At 41.7% G+C, this 22,312-nt stretch overlaps 4 protein-coding genes across 15 annotated transcripts in view; 1 reads left to right on the forward strand and 3 right to left on the reverse strand.

The window, feature by feature from the left end:
• tas1r1 (taste receptor, type 1, member 1) overlaps positions 1–3,539 on the forward strand; it is a 3,815-nt gene extending 276 nt beyond the window's left edge. Inside the window, exons 2-6 of the mRNA XM_084917512.1 lie at positions 18–345; positions 444–1,202; positions 1,285–1,503; positions 1,803–1,923; positions 2,578–3,539. Coding sequence (XP_084773638.1) covers positions 18–345; positions 444–1,202; positions 1,285–1,503; positions 1,803–1,923; positions 2,578–3,500 — 2,350 coding nt within the window. The 3' untranslated portion in view covers positions 3,501–3,539. The remainder of the gene's footprint in view (positions 1–17; positions 346–443; positions 1,203–1,284; positions 1,504–1,802; positions 1,924–2,577) is intronic.
• A 2,228-nt stretch (positions 3,540–5,767) lies between these two features.
• her12 (hairy-related 12) lies at positions 5,768–7,035 on the reverse strand. Its single transcript, XM_084917590.1, has 2 exons — positions 6,793–7,035; positions 5,768–6,708 (listed from the first exon to the last, which is right to left on the reverse strand). The coding sequence occupies exons 1-2, from the start codon at positions 6,859–6,861 to the stop codon at positions 6,301–6,303; spliced, it is 477 nt and encodes a 158-aa protein (XP_084773716.1). The 5' UTR covers positions 6,862–7,035; the 3' UTR covers positions 5,768–6,300.
• Positions 7,036–11,128: 4,093 nt separating this feature from the next.
• On the reverse strand, positions 11,129–12,789 carry LOC146363983 (transcription factor HES-5-like). The gene is made up of 2 exons (XM_084918157.1): positions 12,423–12,789; positions 11,129–12,305 (listed from the first exon to the last, which is right to left on the reverse strand). The coding sequence occupies exons 1-2, from the start codon at positions 12,582–12,584 to the stop codon at positions 11,865–11,867; spliced, it is 603 nt and encodes a 200-aa protein (XP_084774283.1). The 5' UTR covers positions 12,585–12,789; the 3' UTR covers positions 11,129–11,864.
• A 3,917-nt stretch (positions 12,790–16,706) lies between these two features.
• ubr4 (ubiquitin protein ligase E3 component n-recognin 4) overlaps positions 16,707–22,312 on the reverse strand; it is a 52,385-nt gene continuing 46,779 nt past the window's right edge. For all 12 annotated transcript variants that reach the window (XM_084916146.1, XM_084916144.1, XM_084916139.1 and 9 more), the window contains 13 exons: positions 22,000–22,116; positions 21,683–21,873; positions 21,329–21,502; positions 21,133–21,232; positions 20,801–21,019; positions 20,603–20,716; positions 20,252–20,394; positions 20,008–20,133; positions 19,728–19,922; positions 19,319–19,543; positions 18,914–19,004; positions 18,513–18,675; positions 16,707–18,191 (listed from right to left, as the gene is read on the reverse strand). In XM_084916146.1, the coding sequence (XP_084772272.1) occupies positions 18,127–18,191; positions 18,513–18,675; positions 18,914–19,004; positions 19,319–19,543; positions 19,728–19,922; positions 20,008–20,133; positions 20,252–20,394; positions 20,603–20,716; positions 20,801–21,019; positions 21,133–21,232; positions 21,329–21,502; positions 21,683–21,873; positions 22,000–22,116 (1,923 nt within the window). In that variant the 3' untranslated portion in view covers positions 16,707–18,126. The remainder of the gene's footprint in view (positions 18,192–18,512; positions 18,676–18,913; positions 19,005–19,318; positions 19,544–19,727; positions 19,923–20,007; positions 20,134–20,251; positions 20,395–20,602; positions 20,717–20,800; positions 21,020–21,132; positions 21,233–21,328; positions 21,503–21,682; positions 21,874–21,999; positions 22,117–22,312) is intronic.

Here is a 22,312-nt window from a genome sequence, read left to right on the forward strand (position 1 = left end):
TTTTTTTTCTTCTCCAGAGGCAGGCCCAACAAACATGGTTTTCATCTGTTGCAAGCTATGAGATTTGCTGTGGAAGAAATCAACAGCAAAACAGGGGTTCTTTCTCTCCTACCAGGAGTGAAACTCGGCTACCAGATGTACGATATTTGCTCAGTACCGGCCAGTATCCTGGCCACCCTGGACCTGCTCGACCAACAGTACAGGAACATTTCTACACCTGGGGCACAGAACAACACAGCCCTTAATTCCAGTGATGCTCAAACATCTGTGGCTGTGATTGGGCCGGACAGCAGCAGCAAGTCTTTCACCCCTGCTGCTTTACTGGGGACCTCTCTTGTACCACAGGTAAGTTAATACCTGGAAGTCTTTGCTTGTGTCCATGCATTATTTTCCATTTCACATTCACATCGTAAAAGAAACTCATTGCTCATTGCTCATTGTAGATCTCTTATGAAGCATCAAGTGAGCAGCTGAGCAACAAGATATACTATCCATCTTTTTTCCGCACAATTTCCAGTGACAAGAACCAGGTAGCTGCTATGATCCAGCTCCTGGTTCGTTTCAACTGGACCTGGATCGCTCTCTTAGTCAGTGACAATGACTATGGGCTTCAGGCCATGAAGAGTCTGTCCCAACAAGCATCCAGCTACGGCATCTGCATCGCCTACCAAGGAGTCATCCCTTCAGCCACAGATGAAACAGTCCAGATCATGAGGAACATGGTAACGGACATACTGACAACCCACGTCAATACCATTGTGGTCTTCTCCAGCAAGACAAAACTCAGTGGCTTCTTCCCATTTGTACTCGAGCGCAACATAACAGATAAAGTGTGGATCGGGACGGAGGACTGGTCAGTGGCAACTCTTATATCAGGCATAAGTGGAATCAACACAATCGGTACTGTGATCGGTGTGGCCGTCAAACCTATATCCATTCCCGGATTTGAGGAGTTTGAGAAAAAGATAGTCGAGGCTTCAATGCAACGCGCCAACGCTAATGTTACCATGAGCAATGGAAATGACTGCCTACAGAGCACAGACCTGTACAGCCTCGCCAGAAATAATTACTCTCTGGAGGAATATGACATCGCCTCTGCCTTCAATGTGTATAAAGCTGTGTATGCTTTGGCTCATGCTCTGCACACTACACTTGGTTGTGATGCCGAAAAGTGCAACAAGAGAACCGTGCATCCATGGGAGGTGAGTTGATTTAAACTGATGTTTTGGTTTGGTTTGATTTGGGTTTATTCTTTACATAATTCTCATTTTCTGTCCTCCCCAGCTTTTTCAGCAGCTAAAGCATGTGCGATTTTCCCTGGAGAACACCTCTGTGTACTTTGATGCAAATGGAGATCCACCCACAGGATATGATATTGTTACCTGGATTTGGAGGGGCACTGACTGGTCCCTGAGAGTAGTGGGCTCCTTTACCCCAGACCCAATTACGCTGACAATTGATGCAGATCAAATTGAGTGGTGCGGAAAAGAAGGTTCAAGAGCAGTAAGAGCAGCATGGTGTTTGGGTTTGTTTTATAGTTTAAAAAAAAAAAAAGAAATATTACAAAAAAAAACCCCACAGAAAATTAAGTTCAAAGATTAAAAATGATCATTTTCATTTCTCATTTAAAAAGGTTAAACAAATATGCTTTTGATGTTGTGGTTTATGTGCATCTGTTGTATAACATTTATTTCTTCTGTTATTCTCTGCTCTCCCTTCCAACCAAGAGCTAGATCTATTAGAGATGACCTGTTTAAATACAAGCTAATCTATAATATGTCTTTTTCTTTGACTGTGTATAGGTGCCACTGTCCATCTGTTCACCACCCTGCCCAACAGGCCACAAGAAGTTGCTGACAGGGCAGCATAAGTGCTGCTTCGACTGCCAGGCCTGTCCTGCTGCCACATTCCTCAATAAAAGTGGTAAACAAAGAAAAAGGAAAAAGAAGCAGTAAAGCACCTGGATAAATAGAAAACAGAGAGGCGGGCGGTGGAAAAGGGTTTCCTTGATCACATATTATCTCTATGTAGCAAAATGACACTGAAAAGTGAATCTGAGATTTTATGATCTCATAACAAAGATTATATAAAATCTATCTTTTTATTATAAAAGCCAGTAATAAATATGTGTCGTTTATCGGCATCGTCAGACGTGCTGATTGTATGTAATGCAAATACAAATCCCCCAAAATCATAAAGATATCCAAGAAATAAAAGTTAAGTTGTGGTGCTCCAGAAGTCAATATAGAGTTCAGCTATTTAAGATTTCTTCCAGTGAACAAAGTGATCCACGTTGCAACAGAGCGCCATTACATTGTTGTGTGTAAAATTGTCCAATAGGTGGTGCTGAATGCACATTCTGACGCTGGAGCCAAACGACCCGAAAAAACAAAACAAGGGCCACAATGTTGAATAATAACAAATCACATATTATATGATTTCCAGCAAATGCTGTGTGTTTGACTTTAAGTTTCAGACTTGGGCTGGTGAATCTGAGCTCAACCAACAGTGGACACAACTGCTGTCCAGCTTTTATATCCCAGGTTTTCTTCAAGCTGTGCTTTTTCTCTTCCTTAGATCCTGTAATTTGCCAGCCGTGTCTGCCAGAGCAGTGGGCGCCCCCGAGCAGTGAGCAGTGCCTGAACAGGACTGTCCTGCTGCTGGAATGGGACGCCCCTCTCTCCATTGCCCTGCTCTTCTTTTTCGCCACCTGCCTTCTCATGATCTTTGGCACTGCAATAATCCTCCTGCTCAACCTGAACACACCCGTGGCCAAGTCTGCCGGGGGCCGCACCTGCCTCCTGATGCTGGCAGCCCTGAGTGCAGCCACCATAAGCTCTTTGTGCCACTTTGGCCAGCCATCGCCTCTGGCCTGCATCTTCAAGCAGTCTCTATTCATGGACAGCTTCACTGTGTGCCTGGCCTGCATCACTATGCGCGCCCTTCAGGTTGTCTGCATTTTTAAATTTGCATCCAAGCTGCCGCCAGCCTATGACAAGTGGGCAAAAAAACACGGGCCAGAGTTCACAATTTTCCTAGTGTCTGCCATCATGCTGATCATTTCCGTGCTCTGTGTGGCCCTCGACACCCCCAGGCCTTCCATGGATCTTGAATTCTACGAAGATCGCATCGTGCTCGAGTGCAGCAACACCCTCTCGGTCGGCTCTGGTGTTGAACTTGCTTATGTGTCCATGGTCAGCGTTCTCTGCTTCACTTTCAGTTACATGGGCAAAGACCTGCCAGCCAATTACAACGAGGCCAAGTGCGTGACCTTCAGCCTCATGGTGTACATGATCTCCTGGATCAGCTTCTTCACCCTCTACCTCATCAGCAGAGATTCGTTCACCATGGCCGCACAAGTGTTTGCCACACTCTTCAGTGTCCTAGCCTTCCTCGGAGGATACTTTGTACCCAAAATTTATATTATTGTGCTGAGACCTCAAATGAACACAACTGCACATTTCCAGAATTGTATTCAAATGTATACCATGAAAAAATGAGTAGTGTGGTGATTTCATTACATTAACAGCACTTATATTCAAGGCAGCGCAAAATAATAGCTTTAAATGCATTTTATTTAAAGAATGTTTATCTTGTGAGTGTATTTGTGTGTTATTAGATTGTGCATTCTTTTGCTTAGATGTCCTATAATTTAATTTCAGTGTAATTTAATTGTCAAGTTCAAGTTTCAAGTGAGTCAATAGCAAAAAGCAGCTGGTTACAGAATAAAAGTTTGTTACAGCAAGTTGCAGAATGATACAACAACTCATTGCATGTCAAAGAAATCCCTAACTGCTTTGTCTCTCTCTCTCTCTCTCTCTCTCTCACACACACACACACACACACACACACACACACACTGCTGCTGTTAGCTGTTGTTTGAGAGGATAGATGAAAAGGCCTTTTGTGGCTGGGAGGTCAGCGCTATTGACCAGTAGATGTGTGAGTAGAGTCGGAGGTTGGCTTTCCCACAGTCTCTCTGTCCACTCACAGGCTAATACCCTCGGTCAACAATCGAAGTGTGCCATGGGTGAACAAGCAGGAGTTTTATTGTCTGTACACAAAGAAGAGGCGCGAGAATAAAAATTCAGGAATTTCATTTCAACATGGCCCAACATACAAACTATCCGTTTGAATCCATGCAAAGGCACGTTTACACCTCTACCTGCAAACTGCTGTGGCCAACGTTTCACTGTGCTCTTGGCCGTGTTTGTCTTTCGTTACACTAAAATCAACAAACCATTAAAGTCACCCGAATACCAGCAGAGTCAAGGTTTCATTTGGGATGTGGCTATCCACACATTAATGATATTTTGCCATGAAGTCAAAGGGACAAAAATGTGCACAAAAAAACTATGTAAATCATTGTGGTGTGAAAACTAAGAATTTGCTTTTTCCACACTAGCAATTAAATCTATAATAACATGTTTTCTTTCAGCATCTTTTCCCCTGACACCACCAGTGCAATGATGCATCCTGTTTAATTATTCCCTGGGTGCATATCAGGAGCTTCTGCCCACGTTCCCCAGAGTAAATGCAGGCTGAGATAAGCAGCAGCTCCTGATAAGAGATGGACGGCACTCCATTCTCAGTCTGGAATGGTTTTATCTCCACTGAGCCAGCCTCTGATTGCTTCACTTCTCAGTTATTGATACATCTTCATCTGACACAAACCCCAATACGGCTTAATTAACGTGCCTTTGTCATGCTAATGACACGCTATAAAGTGAAGAGCAGCTTCAGAGCGTCAGAGCTGATAGTGTCATCCAAAATGAATCTGATCGCTTCACCCACACACCAACGTCTCCATGCATCACCAACCACGCCTCCTTTCACCACACCACAACCTGTGAGGGGAGATAACAAAGTTAGCACCTCTGAGATTTAAACAGAGAGATGTGAACGAAATGCTTGAACAACAAAACCACCAAGACTAAAAATCATCCACAGTTAACATAAAATGTTCACATAAGAACATGAGCGTCCTTTTTTTATTTTAGGGAAGAAATTATTTGATAAAACACTAAGAGGTAGCAGCAAACAGTGGCTTTGATTTTTCATTTCCAAGCATTACACTGTGCTGTTAGGAATACTGAGTGTTGGAAGCATGAATTTACAGTAAAACACAAGCTAGGAAAATGCTATGGCGATCTATACTTGATTATAAGTAAGTATATGTGTACACGTGTGAGTAATTGTGAATACAATATGTAGGCCATAAATCTGGACACTGTGGAGAATGTGTGATTGTTTTACTTAGTAGCATGGGGGACTGCTTTAGTTTCTAACATGCCAAGGTCAGCTGATTGTTTATTGTGCCTTTGCATTGCAAATAAAATACATCTTGTCATGTGTAACTGACAAGATGCTGGCTGCAAATGCCAGCAACTAGATGCAATTTGCTGGATTTTTTAAAGTGTTTTTCTGTTCACGTTGGTTAGCATAAATCAAAGAAATCCTATCACATTTCCTGATTATGAAATCTACAAACCAAACGAGGAAAATGTGTGTACAGCAGTGTTGTCAAAACCCATTTTAAGTTTGCTGTTTAGATATGTACAGACCCAAACATCCTTATATCTGTTGCCTTGTAGATCAAACCATTAATGACCATCCCTACATTCATTGTTGAAAAGAGGTGTTAAAATAAAAATGCACTAAAAGAGGCAAAAATAAAGTGGTATTTTTTAATATATATATATATATATATAGTACCAATGTGGACTTTTTTCATGAAATATATATAAATGTAAAAGAAGTCAGCAAGCATTTTTAATGATTGTTTCTTTTTATTTTTAATTGTCGTACAAAGGTTAGGAATGAGTTTTAAGAACCTTTACACAATAGCAGAACAGCAATATAAACATCTCAGTACAACATGTTAAAAATGTAAACCCATCTACACGCAAAACACACGCTTTGTAATCATACTGACACATCGAGTTTGGCATAGATACATCAAAACAGATGAGAAATATTCTCCACAGCAGCTGTCCATAAACACAGTATGGCAGACACATATACAGTAACATCGAGTAGTCCAAAGATAAAACTCCACTGGAGTAAACAACAAAACTATCAATACTCAAAATCAAAATCAACCTCCAGCTTTAAACGCAAAGGGAAAGTACATATTAAGAGTCACAGCGGGATCTTCAGCTATGTGAGAGCCATTGCTTTTACTTGTCCATCAATGTGATGAGACGCTAAGGAAACCCATCAGGAATGAGCAGGCTGGAAAAATATATTTCCTACATAGTGAGGGAGAGTTCAGCACCCCTCATGTCTCAGTCTCTGCCTCTACCAAGGCCTCCACACGGGGCCTCTGCTCCCGCTGTCCTGCACTGTGGTGGGCCTGAGTGTGAAGCAGACTGGGGAGGAGCTGCTGGCTGTCTGGGCTTGAAGGAGTTTCTGGTCCTGCTGCTGCTGGAGTCCCTGCAGAGGGGCGAGAGAAGCCTCTGAGCCAGCTGAAAGGAAGTGCACAGGGTCCCTCCAGCACTGAGAGTAGGCCTGGTTGTAGTCGCTCTGACAGAGGCCTGTCTGCAGCTGCTGCCTCAGGAAGCTCACAGTCATCTCCAAGATGTCAGCCTTCTCTAGCTTGGAGTTGGGCTCTTGCTTGTGAAACTCCTTCTCCAGAATGACTTTCAGCTGCTCGATGCAGCTGTTGATGCGATCCCTGCGCATTTTCTCCACAATGGGTTTCCTCATCTGAGAAGGAGAAGGCAGACAAGTAAGTTCACGTTTCAAGTCAGCAATGCACAAGCCAATCTAAAAATCTCCTGTGGTACTCACTTTAATGTTATCCTTCTCAGAGATCCTGATGTGGTGAACAGAGGAGTAGTTTGTTGAGTAAGGAGCCATGTCTCTGCAGAGGTGAAGTGAGCAGCTTCTTCTGGGCAAGCAGTGTTAGCTCTGATGTCTCTGGAGGAGCCGCTCCTCATTTTATGCTGGGAGATTAGCATAACAAAGTCATGTGGCTGAGGCAGGGCTGGGGTTCCCACACTCTGACCAGTGGGACTCCCAACAACAACAATGGAGGAGATGTCAATAACTCAGAGAGCATTTATCTCTGCTGGGCATGTTTCCCAAGATAAGCAACAGGTAATTAAGAGTTAATCAGAGGTGCTATCTCCGAATTTATATCAGCTGGATTGATCAGATTTTTTTTTCTTCTGTTTTTTAATTCTGATCAGAGGGAGTAAAATACACAAAAGAGAGAATCTCTCCAGGGGGAGGGGGTGACTGCAGTTAAGGACCAAAGGCGTTACTGCAATAAAACAATATAAATGCCCCTTCAAAGAACACTTGAGCACTTTACTGCTCAGACAGCAAAGTGTGGAAAGGACAGAAAATGTTGTTTTTGGAATAATAAAGGCCTCGGGTATGACTCCAGGCAGTCCCATCAAAGTTAGGCTGAAGGAAGTTTAAAATGAGGGAGTAAAACGAGGTGAGAGGACAGGACAATCAAAGAAGTCTTAGATGAAACTTATTCGTCTACCACCTGTTGCTTTTCCAACTCCGCCCCACTCAAGCCTTGACATTAAGGTTTCCCACGGGGATCGCGAGTGAGGGAAAGCTTCAGCAGTGTATCTCGCGCATATTCAAAGCTACAGACGACCCAGGTGTGAAAGGAGGTGAGTGGCGTAAGTTGGCTGGCCCGAGCCGGGCCGACCAACGCGTGCGCTTCAAAATGCCCAACAAGCGATTTTTTTTTGCGCTTGTGTTGACGCACAGCGTGAGGCGTTTACTCAGCCTCTTGTTCCTCTTATTAAAGACAAACAGGGGCGGGAGCGCATATTAGCCATGTTTATATTTGCCCTCATATAGAAAGACAAACAAAGAAAGACCCAAAAGTGCCACCCTGCTGGAGCGAGTCACCGAGTCATGAATTTATTACGAAACTAATAAATTTAGCATATTTTGCAGATATCTTTATTACTGGTCATGACTTCTTCTGAAAAATTGTTGGCAGCCTTTAGTCAAAAGTCCTTGCCTCGCTTCCCCCGAGGGTCTGCAGACTCTGCTGTAAATGAACTGTGTCAAATTAGTGTCAAGTTAATGGCATTATGAGCGGGGCTGGCAGTGTGCCTCTGAGGGTCTCCATCATTGGCTGGCCCCAGATGTGAAGCTGGCCTTGTGGGCGCAGTGTGAGTAGTCCCATCTCCCCAGTTTCCCACCAGCCCCCAACATCAGGCTAAATGGGCTACAAAAGCCATGCCGCTCCTCCACGCTCCGAGGAATGTTAATTGATCTTTTGTTGCAGCTCAAACAGAAACTCTGTGTCCTGGTCCATCTGGGAAAAATCAAGTCAACTGGCTTCACTGCCTGTCTGTATGGAGGTTTTGGTCTGTGCTTTCAGTTACCCATGTATAGTGCTGATAGAAGAACTAAAGGTTTCATCACAAAGGAAGAACTGCAGAGATGCAGTACTGTTAAAAGTCTTGGGCCGCCCCTTGATTTCTTTAGACTTTGCTTCCGAGGAGCCAGACCTTTTTTTTGTAATATTTCAAAGTGTCAATAGTTCTCCAGGCTCTCTGAAGGTTTTGGGACGTGCATCTTTGTAACCAATTTTGTTTTTGATTCTTGTTTGTTTGTTAAGCTAAACTATGAGTCATTCAATAATAAAAAGGCCCCTAATTCAAGTGATGAACCAGTGTTGTGTCTACACATAAAAGACACAACACTGGCACAACACATAGGCACATAGGCACTTTGTTACTAGGAGCCTGTTGCAAAAACATCTAATATAATATAATTTAAACCTACTTCTTTATTGAAATGTATGAAAATTGCTAAAAAATAACACAGCTTGAGAGTCATAAAATAGTATATTTACACAAACAAGGTGATTCCCAAAGAGGTCTTAGTAGCCAACTTGGCATATCTCTGCCCAGTTTGAAGTGTGTCTCTACAGTGTCTTTACATCTATTTACATCAGATGTACAGTATCTGAAAGTCATGTCTTTAAGAAATAGGAACAATTAAAGAAAAGCTTTAACACCAGATCTGATGGATGTATCTGTCCCTTCAGTTGATTCATCTACTATTCATAAGCCTCATCAGAAGTGGTCTCAGTGGAAGGTTGGTCATAAAGAGGGGAAACAGAGAGAAGGCTGAGGTATGAAAAATTACGCCAGAACTGGACTGAAAGTCAGACACAACAGGTCTGGTAGAGTGATGAATTCAAAGTCGACATTTATAGTTTGAGTCATGATCAATGTGTACAGAGGAGGTAAGGAGAGAGGTAAAGCTGGGTGTGCATACAGCCATCTGTGCAGTCAGCCGGTGGTGTTTGAGAGCTTGTTAAAATTGATGAAATTATGAACACAGAAAAGTTCAGGCTGTGTTGTCACACCAAATATTGGAACTCACTAGATTATACGATTGTCTGTTTTTGTCTTATACACTATATTTCCATTTCTTCTTGCACATTTTTCAATGCCCATATTTCCCATTTTCATAGGAAACTCTAAAATAAATAAATGAGGGGAGTCTCAAGACTTTTGTACAGCAGTGAGTCCAGTCAGTGGCAGCATCCCCACCACAAGTCATGTAAAAGCAGCATCTGAACAGTAGAAAATGCTCAAAAAGTGCTACAGGTATTGAACAATAATTCACAATAAATCTGATATGAGAGAGATTAAAGCAAGTAAAAAGGTAAATCTCTGATCTCTGGAGGTAATGAGATAATTAAAATTCACTGTAATGGAGCCCTGTTTTTTTTTTTCTCTCTCTCTTTCTCCTCTTACATCTGTGTGGCCCATATCAGCAGTACTACTTAAAACTGTTGTCATTACTGAAAAAATCAAAAAAATCCAGTAACTTTCAATGAGCCCAGCGCTTTTTAAATCTCTTTTTTTCTCTTTGTCATCATGTCAGTGCGAAGTTCTCCTCCTTTGGAAGTTGGTGTGCACTACATGGCTGCTGGGGGTCTTTGTCTACAAGTGTGTGGGAAGACGAGTCCCCCTCCCACCAGCCGCCTGAGAGCGCTGAATTCATGCCATAAAGTCTCGGCCATTGCTCAGACCTGCGGCGGCACAGAGCTGCTTCCCGTCAGCCATCTCTCTGTGAGTGTGGTATCTCCCGTTTCCCACACTCTGCGCCTATTCACTGGTCCCAAGATGGGAACAATAGAAGTGTGTCTTGTTACACATCACATTAGCTACGGTGTTTGATCTCCTGTTGAAGGGGGGGAGGGGGGGCAGCTTCAGCCAGACCATCTGGCCTGGCAAACTAGACCCTGAGAAAGTCCCACATTCTCCACAACTTCAGCGCACACAAATAATTGTGAAAGACTTTTGTGGCACTTGAGAGATAACTCAAGCACTGCACAACATACCAAGACAATCACAACAGAGAAAAGCGGCATATGTGGCCTGCTGGGGCGTCTACATACTGATTTTTGATTTTTTTATGCACCTGTTGATGATTACCAGGTCGGATAAGATGACATGTTAATGATACCTGTGGTAAATCCCAAATCAAAATTTAGCTAAACAAGACACTCTCCTGAATCAGTAAATTAACATTAACGATTCAAACTCTTTAGTTGCATTCTGCTCAAATTACTGTAACTTAAACTGACTTGAAAATGTAGTCATTTTGTAAGAATTATAATTTAATTTAAGCACTTGTAGAGTGCCACCATTCAGCTCCACCAGACCTGTGCAAACAGATGTATTATACACCTGGCACTATGGCAAGAAAAAAAGACAGACTTGTACATTTTAATTGGCATCACTCTTTAAATGGTGAAAACTTGCGTCTAGTTGGAGTTTTTGTTATATCTCCATTTTATTTTCCCCATTTCCTAAGTCTTTACAATGTTTAGAAGGTTTGTAGTGATGTAAGTGACTAATTACTGGAGCCATAGATGCATAAATGGTGATCAAACCACCAAATATTTAGCACTAACCTAATGAATCTTTACAAGAACCAGGGCTCAATTCTTACACTGAACTAAAGCTGCTGTCAGTTCTAGTATGACTGGATTTAAGTTTTTAGTACCCCACTCCACCAGCTCCCCTCTCTGTCTCTCACTCTGGTGTACAGAAATGAATCAATCAGTAATAAGTCAAGACATATTTAGCACTGTAGTTTTCTTTAAAAGAAAGCACATTGCGATTACTTATATTTGCAGAACTTCATCAGAAGTTTCTCATTTATTTTTTTTTCAATATCAAACTCCTCAAGGAAGCAATAAATCAGATTCTTTTTACAAAGATTGATATCAGCACAAAAGGCCTTTATAAAAGGCATTGTTATGAAGATTTTAAAAATCCATTATGAACATTACAAGTGGACAGGTAACGGTTACAGTATCAGTATCCTTCATACACAGGCCAAATGATGGTTACAAATAGAACAAAGTATAATCGTTATAAGATTTACAGTACAGATGGATCCATGGGATCTCTCTATGGCTTGTTTTTGATTCATCAACAGCAAACTGATGAAACACGTCAATCAGTGACACTCAGCATCAGGGACAAACAGTAAACACATCGATCAGTGTCTCGGACACTTAAATAGTTTCAAACCAATGTGGTTAATATAATTCAATGATGTTTGCAAAACAAACAAAAAGTCAGGAGCAGTTTTCCCACAGGGACAATTAACGCATTCACAGAATGAACACTCCAAATAATAAAGCGTGTATCATGTATAATACACTAAATAATTTCAGCCCTTCCAAAGGAGTACCGGCACATCGTGCTGATTTCACCACAAAATAAAACACTTGACAGTATTGAATCTTCTGCTAAAGCAGAAGAAAGCAGACTTCTCTATAAGTCCTTAACTCTCTGTCCATGACGTTCACAGACGTAGTTCTCTCTCGGTTCACAGGTGATCCCACCTCCATGTTACCAGGGCCTCCACAGAGCACAGCTGACCTGGCTTACGCCCTTGCTGGAGCTGACCTGATGGAGTGGGGAGCCAGGAGGGGAGGGGAGGTTGCAGGGACTGTGACTGGTCCCACTGGACGCCTGCAGGCCGTGAAAGTGGCTGAGTAGCAGCCTGTGGGCTTGAGTCTGGACCTGGCAGTGGGACAGGAAGCTGACAGCCTCCTGCACGCAGTGAGAGTAACCGTCGCTAGCCACCATCGGGCTAGAGGTCAAGCCGGCCTGCTTCTGCTGCTGGTGCCAGTTTCTCAGATATGACACAGCCATCTCCAAGATGTCAGCCTTCTCCTGCTTGGAGTCAGGCTGCTGCCTGAGGAACTCAGGCCCCAGCAGGGATTTCAGCTGCTCGATGCTGGTGTTGATGCGGTCTCTGCGTAGTTTCTCTACCATTGGCTTTCTCAGCTGAAGAAAAGAAGGAGGAAAAAAAAGGAATTTTAGTCAAATTGAACATTGCTTTTAATTGAATTATTTGTACCAACACAAATCCAGTTATGAGACTTTTCTGAAAAAAGTATTTACCTTGTGAGCAGGGGTCAGGTGTTCCTTGTTTGCTTGTCCAAAAACAGAGGGAGCCATTGCTGTGGAGTCAGGGTCTCTACTCGGGTTGAAGAGCTGGTTGGATCTGAGCTGCGTTCTCCTCTCCTCTGCCACTGCCCTGTATTTATACACCCAAATCTCCATATGAATGTGTGAGTCTTAGGCTTGATGGAGTTTCTCACAGTCCCCGGGCCAATGGGAGTGCTGGGAAGGGCTTTGAGGAACGCAGGGCTGCCACATGCTCAATGAAGTGTTTATAGCCGTGGGGACAATGAGTGTGTCTCTGGGGAGCAGGTGGAGGAATAGACTGCAAGAGAAAGCCCGGGGTGGAGTGGGCAGAAGGAGGGGGGCTGAGTGGGGGTAGATGGGAGACTGACCCGGTGCTTGTGCTGATATGGGAAAGTGGTGACCCCAGAGGGAAGCATGCCGCTGTCTCATGTCATCTTCGCCGCCACGTAATTGAAGACAAAGTGCCTCTGCCACCAGGCACACGTGGGTGTTACAGAGGGCCAAGCATTAGAGAAAGACCAACATGCAGCCACTTCCACCAGTGTGAAATGGCAGACTTTCAGAGCTGTGCAACAGGTTGAGGTGCCTCGAAGATTCAAAGAGAAAGAAAGCAACAGATTTGCAACTCAAAAATATTCAGCTGAAAACGAAAAGAGAATATTTAGACTATGAATATTTAACCCTTTTTTCAGATAATCTGATTAAACTGTTATATGTTTATAAGGTGTTTCCTCATTCAAGGTTTAGTACAATCCTTGAGAGACAGCTGTATAATCTGACCAAATCACTCTCACAATATCCAGCCCTGATGAAGCTGAAGTATTAGTGATTAATCGCAGCTAATTTTCATTACGTTCACCAATCTCAAGCATTTTCATAGAGATTTGTGTGACATCTAAAGACTGTAGAGCTAATGCAAAGTGTACTCTCTCAGTTACAAAAAAGTACTGCCATTCAAAATTTGCCTGTTATAATGACTCATTAGCAACACCTTTGATGTTCAGTTTGTCAGCTTTAATCTGATGAACGTGATTAGAGCTGTGTGTGAATTGTAAAGTGCTTCAGCTTTAAGCTTTCACGCTCCCAGCACATGCTGACACATCAGGCAACCCCCCACAAACTCATGCAGACAGCCACACTCTCATTCACTTTCCCTACCCCACACACACACTCACACACCCACACAGCTGGCTGACCTGCATGCCGCTGGCCACGTCTCAGTCACACGCTCCCTTCCTGCCTGTGTGGAACGTGGGAGCCGCTGTGGTCCCAGGCTTCCCACACTTCAGTGTTTAATGACTCTGAGGCCGCCTGCACAAAGGAAGTGTGCCCCATTGCACAAAGATTGAGTGACCAACCCCCCCTTCGAGCCCCACTAACAACACATGCACGCACACACCCAGGAAAACAGGGCTGTCAACAGGGCTTCCAGGCACACCATCTGGATGGATTGTATGCCATTGTCGGCCGATCAAGCGCGGGAGATGTTTACCGTGAGAATTGGAGAGGCTGAAATAGAGACAGAAAGTTAAATAAGAAGAATAGGGAGTGTGTGTGTGGAGGGTGGGAAACTTTCTGGATAGGATGATGAACTTTTTTTAAGAATCTGTGAATAAAAAGGTGCAAAACTCTTACACTGTTTGACATGAAAAGTTTAAGAAGTTGAGAAAAAAGTGAAAACCACTTCACTTTCTCAGATTGTTGCAACAGAAAAGGGATTATTCTATATTAAAGACTAATATAACAGGTACTAACAACACTTAGATGCAGATCCAGTCTGTGATGATGCTTTTTGTTGCCCTCACATAGATCACATTTCCAAAAATGTATCTAAATATTTAGGTTGCCTATCTGGAAACTCTGCCCACCAATGGACGTCTTTCTCCTCCAGGAGGCACGTCCTCAGACAGATGTTGTCCTCCACGTTCCCACCACATATCATCCCAGTGGATACAATAACAAGGATATCTCCCTCAACAAGGGGCAAGCAATGGGCCCCTCCCACCTGTTTGTTTGGATTGGGGCCATTGTACCCCAATGAATTCAACTAATTCATTCACATCCTATTGTCATAATGCTGCTTTGTGATTGGCCAAACACTGTGAGAACTAACATCACATTAAATCAGTGGGAAAGTTGGCATAAGTATATAAATGAGGGAGGTCTCCGTGGGTAAAATCATAACCCTGAACGTTTTCTTGTAACCCACACGGGCCTGGACTCACAGGACGCCATCCGACTGCATATTCGCTATGAGGGATCAACACACAACGTAAGCTCGAATACAAGAAACTTCATGTTAGAAGTAGATCATCGTAGGCTTGATCCTAGTTTTGAATAGGCGTCACAGCAATGTTTCTTCCACTATCTGTGAATTTGACTCAAAAGTGATTGAAAGTTTTGTTTTTTGTTTTTTTTATGTTGAATGAATGTTACCAAAACCATTTCTACATGTGCTGTCATTATTTAAGCATGCTGGTAGTTTTCTCCTGGAAACAACCCAGTTCTCTGCATCTACCATTAATCTGATGTTTCTCCATCTCCTTCCACAGCCTGTGTAAGATGATGATTTTGGAAAGGAAGTGCACAGACAGAGCAGTGAAGCTCTGCTCCACGTTAGAGAGCCATCTAAGCACTGGAATGAGCAGCTCTGACGTGTGGGACAAGACTGTCTCCTTTTTCACAGTGAAGAAGGCCTTCATTTTCCATAATGGCTACACCAAATCCTCCAGAGAGGCCATGAGGCTGTTCCCCTCACCTTCTGAGGATGTGTCGCCTTTGTGTTGCCAGTAAGAAGTGCACCGAAAGAGGGTTGAAATACGAAGAGGAAAACAAAATCTAGGCATTTTTATAAACTTTTTTCTCCGAATGTCTTCTTAAGTACAAATGGTGGAAAAGATGGGAGTTCTCATTAACTGTGACTACCTGCACCGTGATCCTATTGGTCATTGTACAGGCCCTAGAAATGTGCATGTTATGCCTTAAATCTAAGTACTTCTTAGAACTTTAAGATCATGTTATTACAGTTTTATTAAACTGAAAGTCATATTCCTTTGTATAAAGGGTAAAAGTTATTTTTATGCCAATGCATACTTTTTGTAAATGTTTAAGATATTGTCAGTCATGTATAAAATTTGTTGCTGAAAGCCATAAGTGAAAAGTGCAATGTGCTTTCCTGTGCAATTTTAAGTAAAATGACATGTTTTCCCATCATGTGCTGCTTGTTTTGTCTTCTAACAAAATGGATTAAACATTTTTATATATATATATATATATATATATATATATATATATATATATATATATATATATATATATATATATATATATATAAATATATATATATATAAATATAAATATATATATATATATATATTTTTTTTCTTTATTTTGTTTGCTCCGGCACTTTCAAAATGTAAATGATTAAATTATGATTCTGTGTTGAGCCCAGAAAGGTTCGACTTCCATATCTTGCACTTTAGTGTCATATTCAATGTCACCCTCTAGTGTGCATTAATGCAACAACACTTCACATGTGATCCACAATTATTCAACCATGAATTCTCAGAGCTCTGCTTTAAAGCTGCAAACTTTTATAAAAAAGTGTTCCTAAATACATTTCTGGAGTTTTAACCCTCTGTGCATGAAAAGAGGAATTAATCAGACTGGGGACTTACCATCTTACACCACTACGCACATGCCTGCATTTTTAATGAAGTATACTGATTGATGTAAAGTGCTGCACAAAAGGTCTCTAGCCACCCTTCATTTCTTTACATTTTGCTTGAAAAACTTGGAAGTAGGTGCAGCAGTTAGTTGAAATGTGCAAATATATAAAGGGGAAAAACAGATTGTGCAGTTGTAACAGTCTTCCTATTCTTCGTCTAAACTATTAGTAGTCTTCAGGAACAGCTCTCCAGGCGTCTTGAAGCATCCAGGATACAGACCTTCAGAGAGCCTGGGGAACTATTTCTCAAGACCACCTAAAGAAGTTCTAAGAAAATGTCGCCTTTGAAGAAAAATGTAAAGAAATTAATTTTAATGAAACCGTCAAAGACTAAATCAATCCAACAGATATGAGATCCAATTTAAACTACACTTTCCACATTATTTAGAGTTCATTTGTATTCTGTGCATGTTTACAGACAGCAGTGTTATGAGCATTGTCATACGATTAAAGGAAACAAAGGTGCAGGTTTTAATATTTTTTTTTCCCCAAATCTAGAAACCAGCCGGAACAGAAGAGGTTACCCTGAATCAGATTTGGAATTATTACGGCTTTATTAATCATAGGCTAAATTCAAAAAGCAGACATTCAGCAACAGTTAAACATCGTATAGCAGCGGGAATAGGTGAATTGACGAGAAACTGGGTGAACTCCACACCATGCATTCAACTCTTGAGTACAAGGGTGCTGTAATAACTGTAAGTTGAAAGTTTGCTCAACTGTTGAGGGTAAAAGTGAGACTTTGCTTTCCAGAAATCTGTTCTGGAAACTGACGTGTGTGTTTCCAGAAATTTTGAGGAAAACCAAAACCTAAATTAAAGAGTGCAGAGAGGCTCAAGAGGGAAAAAAAAAGTCAAAAATAATTAGTCAAAAGAGAAAAAGTGTAAAGGATATAATGTAGGTCTATGTTTATTATTCATTTAGACAAGTCTGGTGTTTCATTGCAACAGATGGAAATGCTTTCATCAATCCAAAGTTTACTTCATCACCAAGGCATAGCTTTGTGGAAGAAAATAAAACACTTCATTGTTCTTCCCCCCTCTTTGCTTCCAAGGTTGATACAAGAAAAAAATAAAACCAAACTGCTTTTTTGTTTCCCTGTCCGTCACTCAAATTCCAGTTAGACCCTACATGAAGATCAAACAGCAAAAGCCCAGAAGAAAAGGACAGGTTAGCTTGCAACCAAGTGACAGTGAAACCTTCTGCCATTTTAAAAAACCCTTACCAAAAAAAAAACTTAAAGCAAAACAAAAATGGAAAGAAAAAAACAAAACAAAAAAGGAAAATGAGTTAAAATCAAATGCCGCTCTTCATAGGTGGTGGGTCAAATACCCAAAACATTTTAGTTATTGTACCCCAAAGAGAGGGGGAGGAGTTTAAAGCCAAAAGATAGGATCACAACAAAACAGAATTCGTAACCTGTTCCCACCAACAAAAAAAATATTATTTCTTCTTTTAACATGAATCATTAAATTCAGCTGGCCTTTTTTTTTGATAATCTACGGCATCATAAAGAGACAGATGCCTTGATGGTGACAGATGTGAATGGTTGTGGCTGGGTGGTCGGCAGAGCCCTGCTTCTTTTTTTCCTCAAGCTTCCTGAAACAAAACAAGTTGTGATCTCAACTCTAGTCTGAAAGAGTTTGAATCAAAGTGTAAATTGTTTTGTGTGCCCTCCCCAACCTTTGACAGCACAGTGTTTCTGTGTTAAACTTTACAGAGATGGATCTTTTCTCTTTTTCTTTGTTTTTTTTTTTTAAACTACACATAGTTTTTGCTTAAAGATCATTTGAAGATGTCATATGGGAGTGGGAGTTAAGTAGGAAGCATGGTGTATACACTGTGTGAATATCAGTGTGTAAAAAGTAAATTTTTGTTCAGCTGGTAGGTGTCCAGATGGTAATTGCAGGGGCGTTTTGTGTTTGAGGGGTTGTGGTTTAAGGTTGGCCATTAGGGCAAAGAGTTCAACAAATCCTGCAGGAAGAGGTCCGGGTCTGGAATTTCAGAGAGGAGACCTGAAAAACAAAGTTTAATAGTAACATTCGACCAACACCACAGTTTATTATTCACACCAGAAAAGAAGTGTCGTAAATTAAAAGAAAAATGGCATAAGAGAAGACGAAAATAAACTGTGAAGCTTGTTTATACTTCTGCACTGAATAATGCAAATCCTCTTATTCACTGACGGCATTTATTTGGGATGGATTCCACTGAAATTTCACTACCAAAACGTTCTTTTTCGTGGGCTTTCTCTATCTGAGATGATTTATTTTGTCTAAAAAGAAGTAGTATCAGAATAGTATCAGCCAGAAACATAGGTGTGTGTGCATACTGACCTACAACATCAAAGAACTCTGACAGGGATTCAGCGGGCATGAGTTCATCCTGGAAAGCCCTGAGCACACGCTCGGAGGCCTCATAGATGGGCATGTCATTGTGACGGACATATTCTGCCAGTGAGAAGGACCAGCCGCCCTCTGTGTTGCTGGTTGGTACCTTCTGTAAAAACAAAATCAAGAGCAGAAGAGGGAATTACAGTATATTATCTATTTATCTAATGTCAATGTTCCCATTAGATTGAAAATGTCCCTAAACACCCCCCCCCCCCCCCCAAACAAACAAACAACATTCTGAATTCTGTTTTTACAGGTAATGATTCCTATTTTTACAAAGCATCCCCAAAATTGAAAGAGCATAATACCATCGTTTTACAGTATCGACAGGCAAAATACTTTACCCTGAACATGTCGTAGACCAGGTCCACCAGGCCCCAGAAAAGAAGAGGTGAGCGATACACTGCATATTCCTTTGGTGTTTTATCTGTGAGCCTGAGAATAGATAAGAGAAGATGTGGATGAAGACCTTCTGAGATAAATAATGGACACAACATTCAATGGTTGTTCCTTTTTCTTTTTAAATTTATAACTCTGACCTGCTTTACTGGTCAATACTCACATGTCTTAGATGTATTCAAAATAAAATTACACTAGTGTAAAAGTTTCCTGTTGGAATTATTGGCAAACAAATTAATAATTTGGCACTGAACGTGCTCCCTGCTTGAAGGATTTAATTAATATCACAGACAAAGGTGCCCTGCATTGAGTATAAAACAAATGGAGACAGGAAAGGAAAGGTCTCATACTTGTTTGCACAGGCTGCCGAGACTTTACGGGCATGCGCAGTGCCCAGAAGTCTCCGCAGGAAGTACAGACGAGAACTTCTCCACCGTTCGGGTGGCATGATGTGCATGGCCAGGATGGTGTAATAGTGGGGCCCTTCAACTTCATATGAGCTTTCAACCCATTTCTCACATGGTTGCTCCTGGAAACTCTGCAGGTTCTTCTCCTCTCGGGACGTAGCCCTTGTACTACAGTGACAGAATTTGCAAAGTGAAATAAGGTGAGATGGGAATGAGAACTGTGAGCTGTAAAATCAAACTTCGGATTTGTGTTTTATTTTAAGCCTCATCAGTCCCACACATGTATCAACTCAGCATTGATATTGAGTAAATGTCTGCAAGTGTTTTCTGTGCACATCAAAAATGTACATACGTGTTGAGGACATAGAGAACAGTGTGGATGATATAGGGGATGAGGTGGATGTTGCTCTCTCGACCTCCACCTCCTGTGTCCACGCTGAATGACTGCTCAGTAGCAAAGCGGAGGAACAGCAGTTTGGTATCGTGGATGTTGAGTTGGTATGTGGGCTCTCGCTGGCCTGTGCACTCCTGAAGATATGTGTTGTGCCTGTGCAGTAAAAGAGTTTGGTTGAAGAAATTGTGCCACATGAAGAAAATGTTCTCTTTAATTTATGCTGATTTTTTCTTTTAACCTTGCTAGGCATGTAGCAAAAGCTGATTCTGGCACATGTGGCCCCCACACAGGAAGCAGACCATTGCACTTGGTGTTAGCATTCTGGAGAGCAGCACTGTCCCATTCCTCTCGCCCACGAGCCAGCCTAAAATAAGTAAAAATAACAGGCATATATTACAAAAAAATGAAAAGTGGGGCTACAGAAAGAATGTAAGGGGTACTCTAAACATCACCACAGAGTAAATGCTGGTGTTTGTAGCTACCTGACTGCTGCCAGATGGCAGTCATAGTGGACTATGTTAAAGTGCGACACAGTGCTGTAACCCTGCTGCTTGCGAGGCTTGTTTTCAAATTCCTCCAAGGCCACACGCTTTGTGAAAGTGTAAATACCCAGGACTTTGGTTGGCTAGTGAAAGAGAAACCAGAATGAAAATGAGAACTGAAAACAACAACAAATTTCAGCATGCCAAGAAAACCAGCAAATCAGACTGATAAGAGTGTCATTTTAATTATCTACAATTTGGCTACTGATACTTTAAATAGGATTCCAAAACCAGACGTCTTCAGTGTTAAATAATGTCAAACTTCCCTCAATCCTGCATGTGCTTTTATACCTGGAACTTGTAACCTTCTCTACAGATACAGCAGGTCAAGCCTGGTTCCTCTATCAGCTCTTCCATTTGCTTCAAGAGTGAAGTCTTTGTCACCACCTGCCCCTTTTCATTGGTCTGAAAGGCAAACACATAAAGATTACAATAAAATCCACATTTCAATTCAAGTCTGTGGTAATAATAAAAAATAAATAAAAATACCGTCATGCCAAGAGTTCCCAGAGCCTTCTGCCTCATAGCCATAGCCATACGCTTTTTCTCAGCTCTGGTTTCTCTGCGGGCTGCTTCAATCTTCAAGTTGACGTCACTGTGTTCCCTCAGAGCCTCTAGAAGGTTCTCTGCTAGAGTTCCTATGCCTTCATCACTGGATACCTGCTCCAGCTTGTGCAAGTTTGTTATTGAATCTGTGCCTATGAGCACCTAGACAAAAGAAGATGACACTCAGTTATATTAGGGAGACAGGTTCATGTGTTTACAAAAAGAACTGTCTGAGTTGACTCCAGTTTAGTCTAATATTATAAAGCATCCTGTACCTGTGTGGGGGGATGCTGGGTAGCCAAACCACGGAGAAGTCTGAGAATAAAGGGTAGAGCAGGCCTAGAGAGGAATTTCTTCCAGACATCCGCATCCAGACTGATGAGAGATTTCAGAAAAACAAAAAAGAGGTTTAAAAACAAAAAATCTTGCATTTGTACTTGTATACAAAATATTTACCTACAAGAGACCTACTTTTTGGCATTTGGGATATGCTTCTTCATGTAGTCCAGTGCACTCTGTGTGATTCCTATTTGCAGAATAAGATCTTTCAGTTGATGGCCGTTGCTGTTATTTTTGATTCCAGCAGCGATCTTACAGAAGCAGTCCAAAAACACTTTGTCATCAGCACTATGCTCCTCGTCGTACCTTAAAGAAACACAACACAAACACAAAAACAAGAGTCAATTTCACTAATTTAATTATAAAAGTGCCCATAGGAGCACGGTTCTCCTACAAAGATTAGCCCGATTTATCCATTAAAACATAAAATAATAGCCCCTTTAAAGTCTTCATGTGCTTATTAGTAAGTAAAAGCTGAGTGCTCACTTGTCAAAGTTGCAACACGGTTTGAAGCGTTCCACCAGAATCCTCATCTTCTCTAGTTCGCCAAAAGACAGGTATGGAATAATGCGCAGAAGACCCTGGAGCACGCTGGGGTTGGAGCGCACAAACAGGGTGTTGATCTGGTCTAACAACATGACAAGCTGATCCTTGTCTCCTGTAAGGAGAAGGTTACCCTGCAAAGGACAAGACAGTTTCTAATTAAAAAAACAAAACAAAACACAAAACCGCAATTAAAAGGTCTTTTTCAGGGTATGATTTTATGATTGTAGCAGAAGATAAAATTAGCTTCAGATTGTTACCTTGTCCTCTGAAATCTCAGCATTGGCCTCATCCAGAATGATCTCCATGATGCTCAGGACTTGCTCTGCTATGGAGGCTCCACCACTATCCTTACTCTCTTGTTCTGCCACTAAGGCCTGAAGGAAAAATAACATAAAAAAATGTTTCCCTCTCTCTCTCTCTCTATCCATCTCCATCTATATCTATATATCTATATCTATATATTAGGGGTGCAACAATACTCGTATCGATATTGAACCGTTCGATACAGTGCTTTCGGTTCGGTACGCATATCTATCGAACAATGGACAAAAGTAAAACTGTATGTCGGCT

Source organism: Perissodus microlepis, chromosome 20 (assembly GCF_051167445.1).
Source record: "Perissodus microlepis isolate ML-2025 ecotype Zambia chromosome 20, ASM5116744v1, whole genome shotgun sequence".
NCBI lineage: Eukaryota > Metazoa > Chordata > Actinopteri > Cichliformes > Cichlidae > Perissodus > Perissodus microlepis.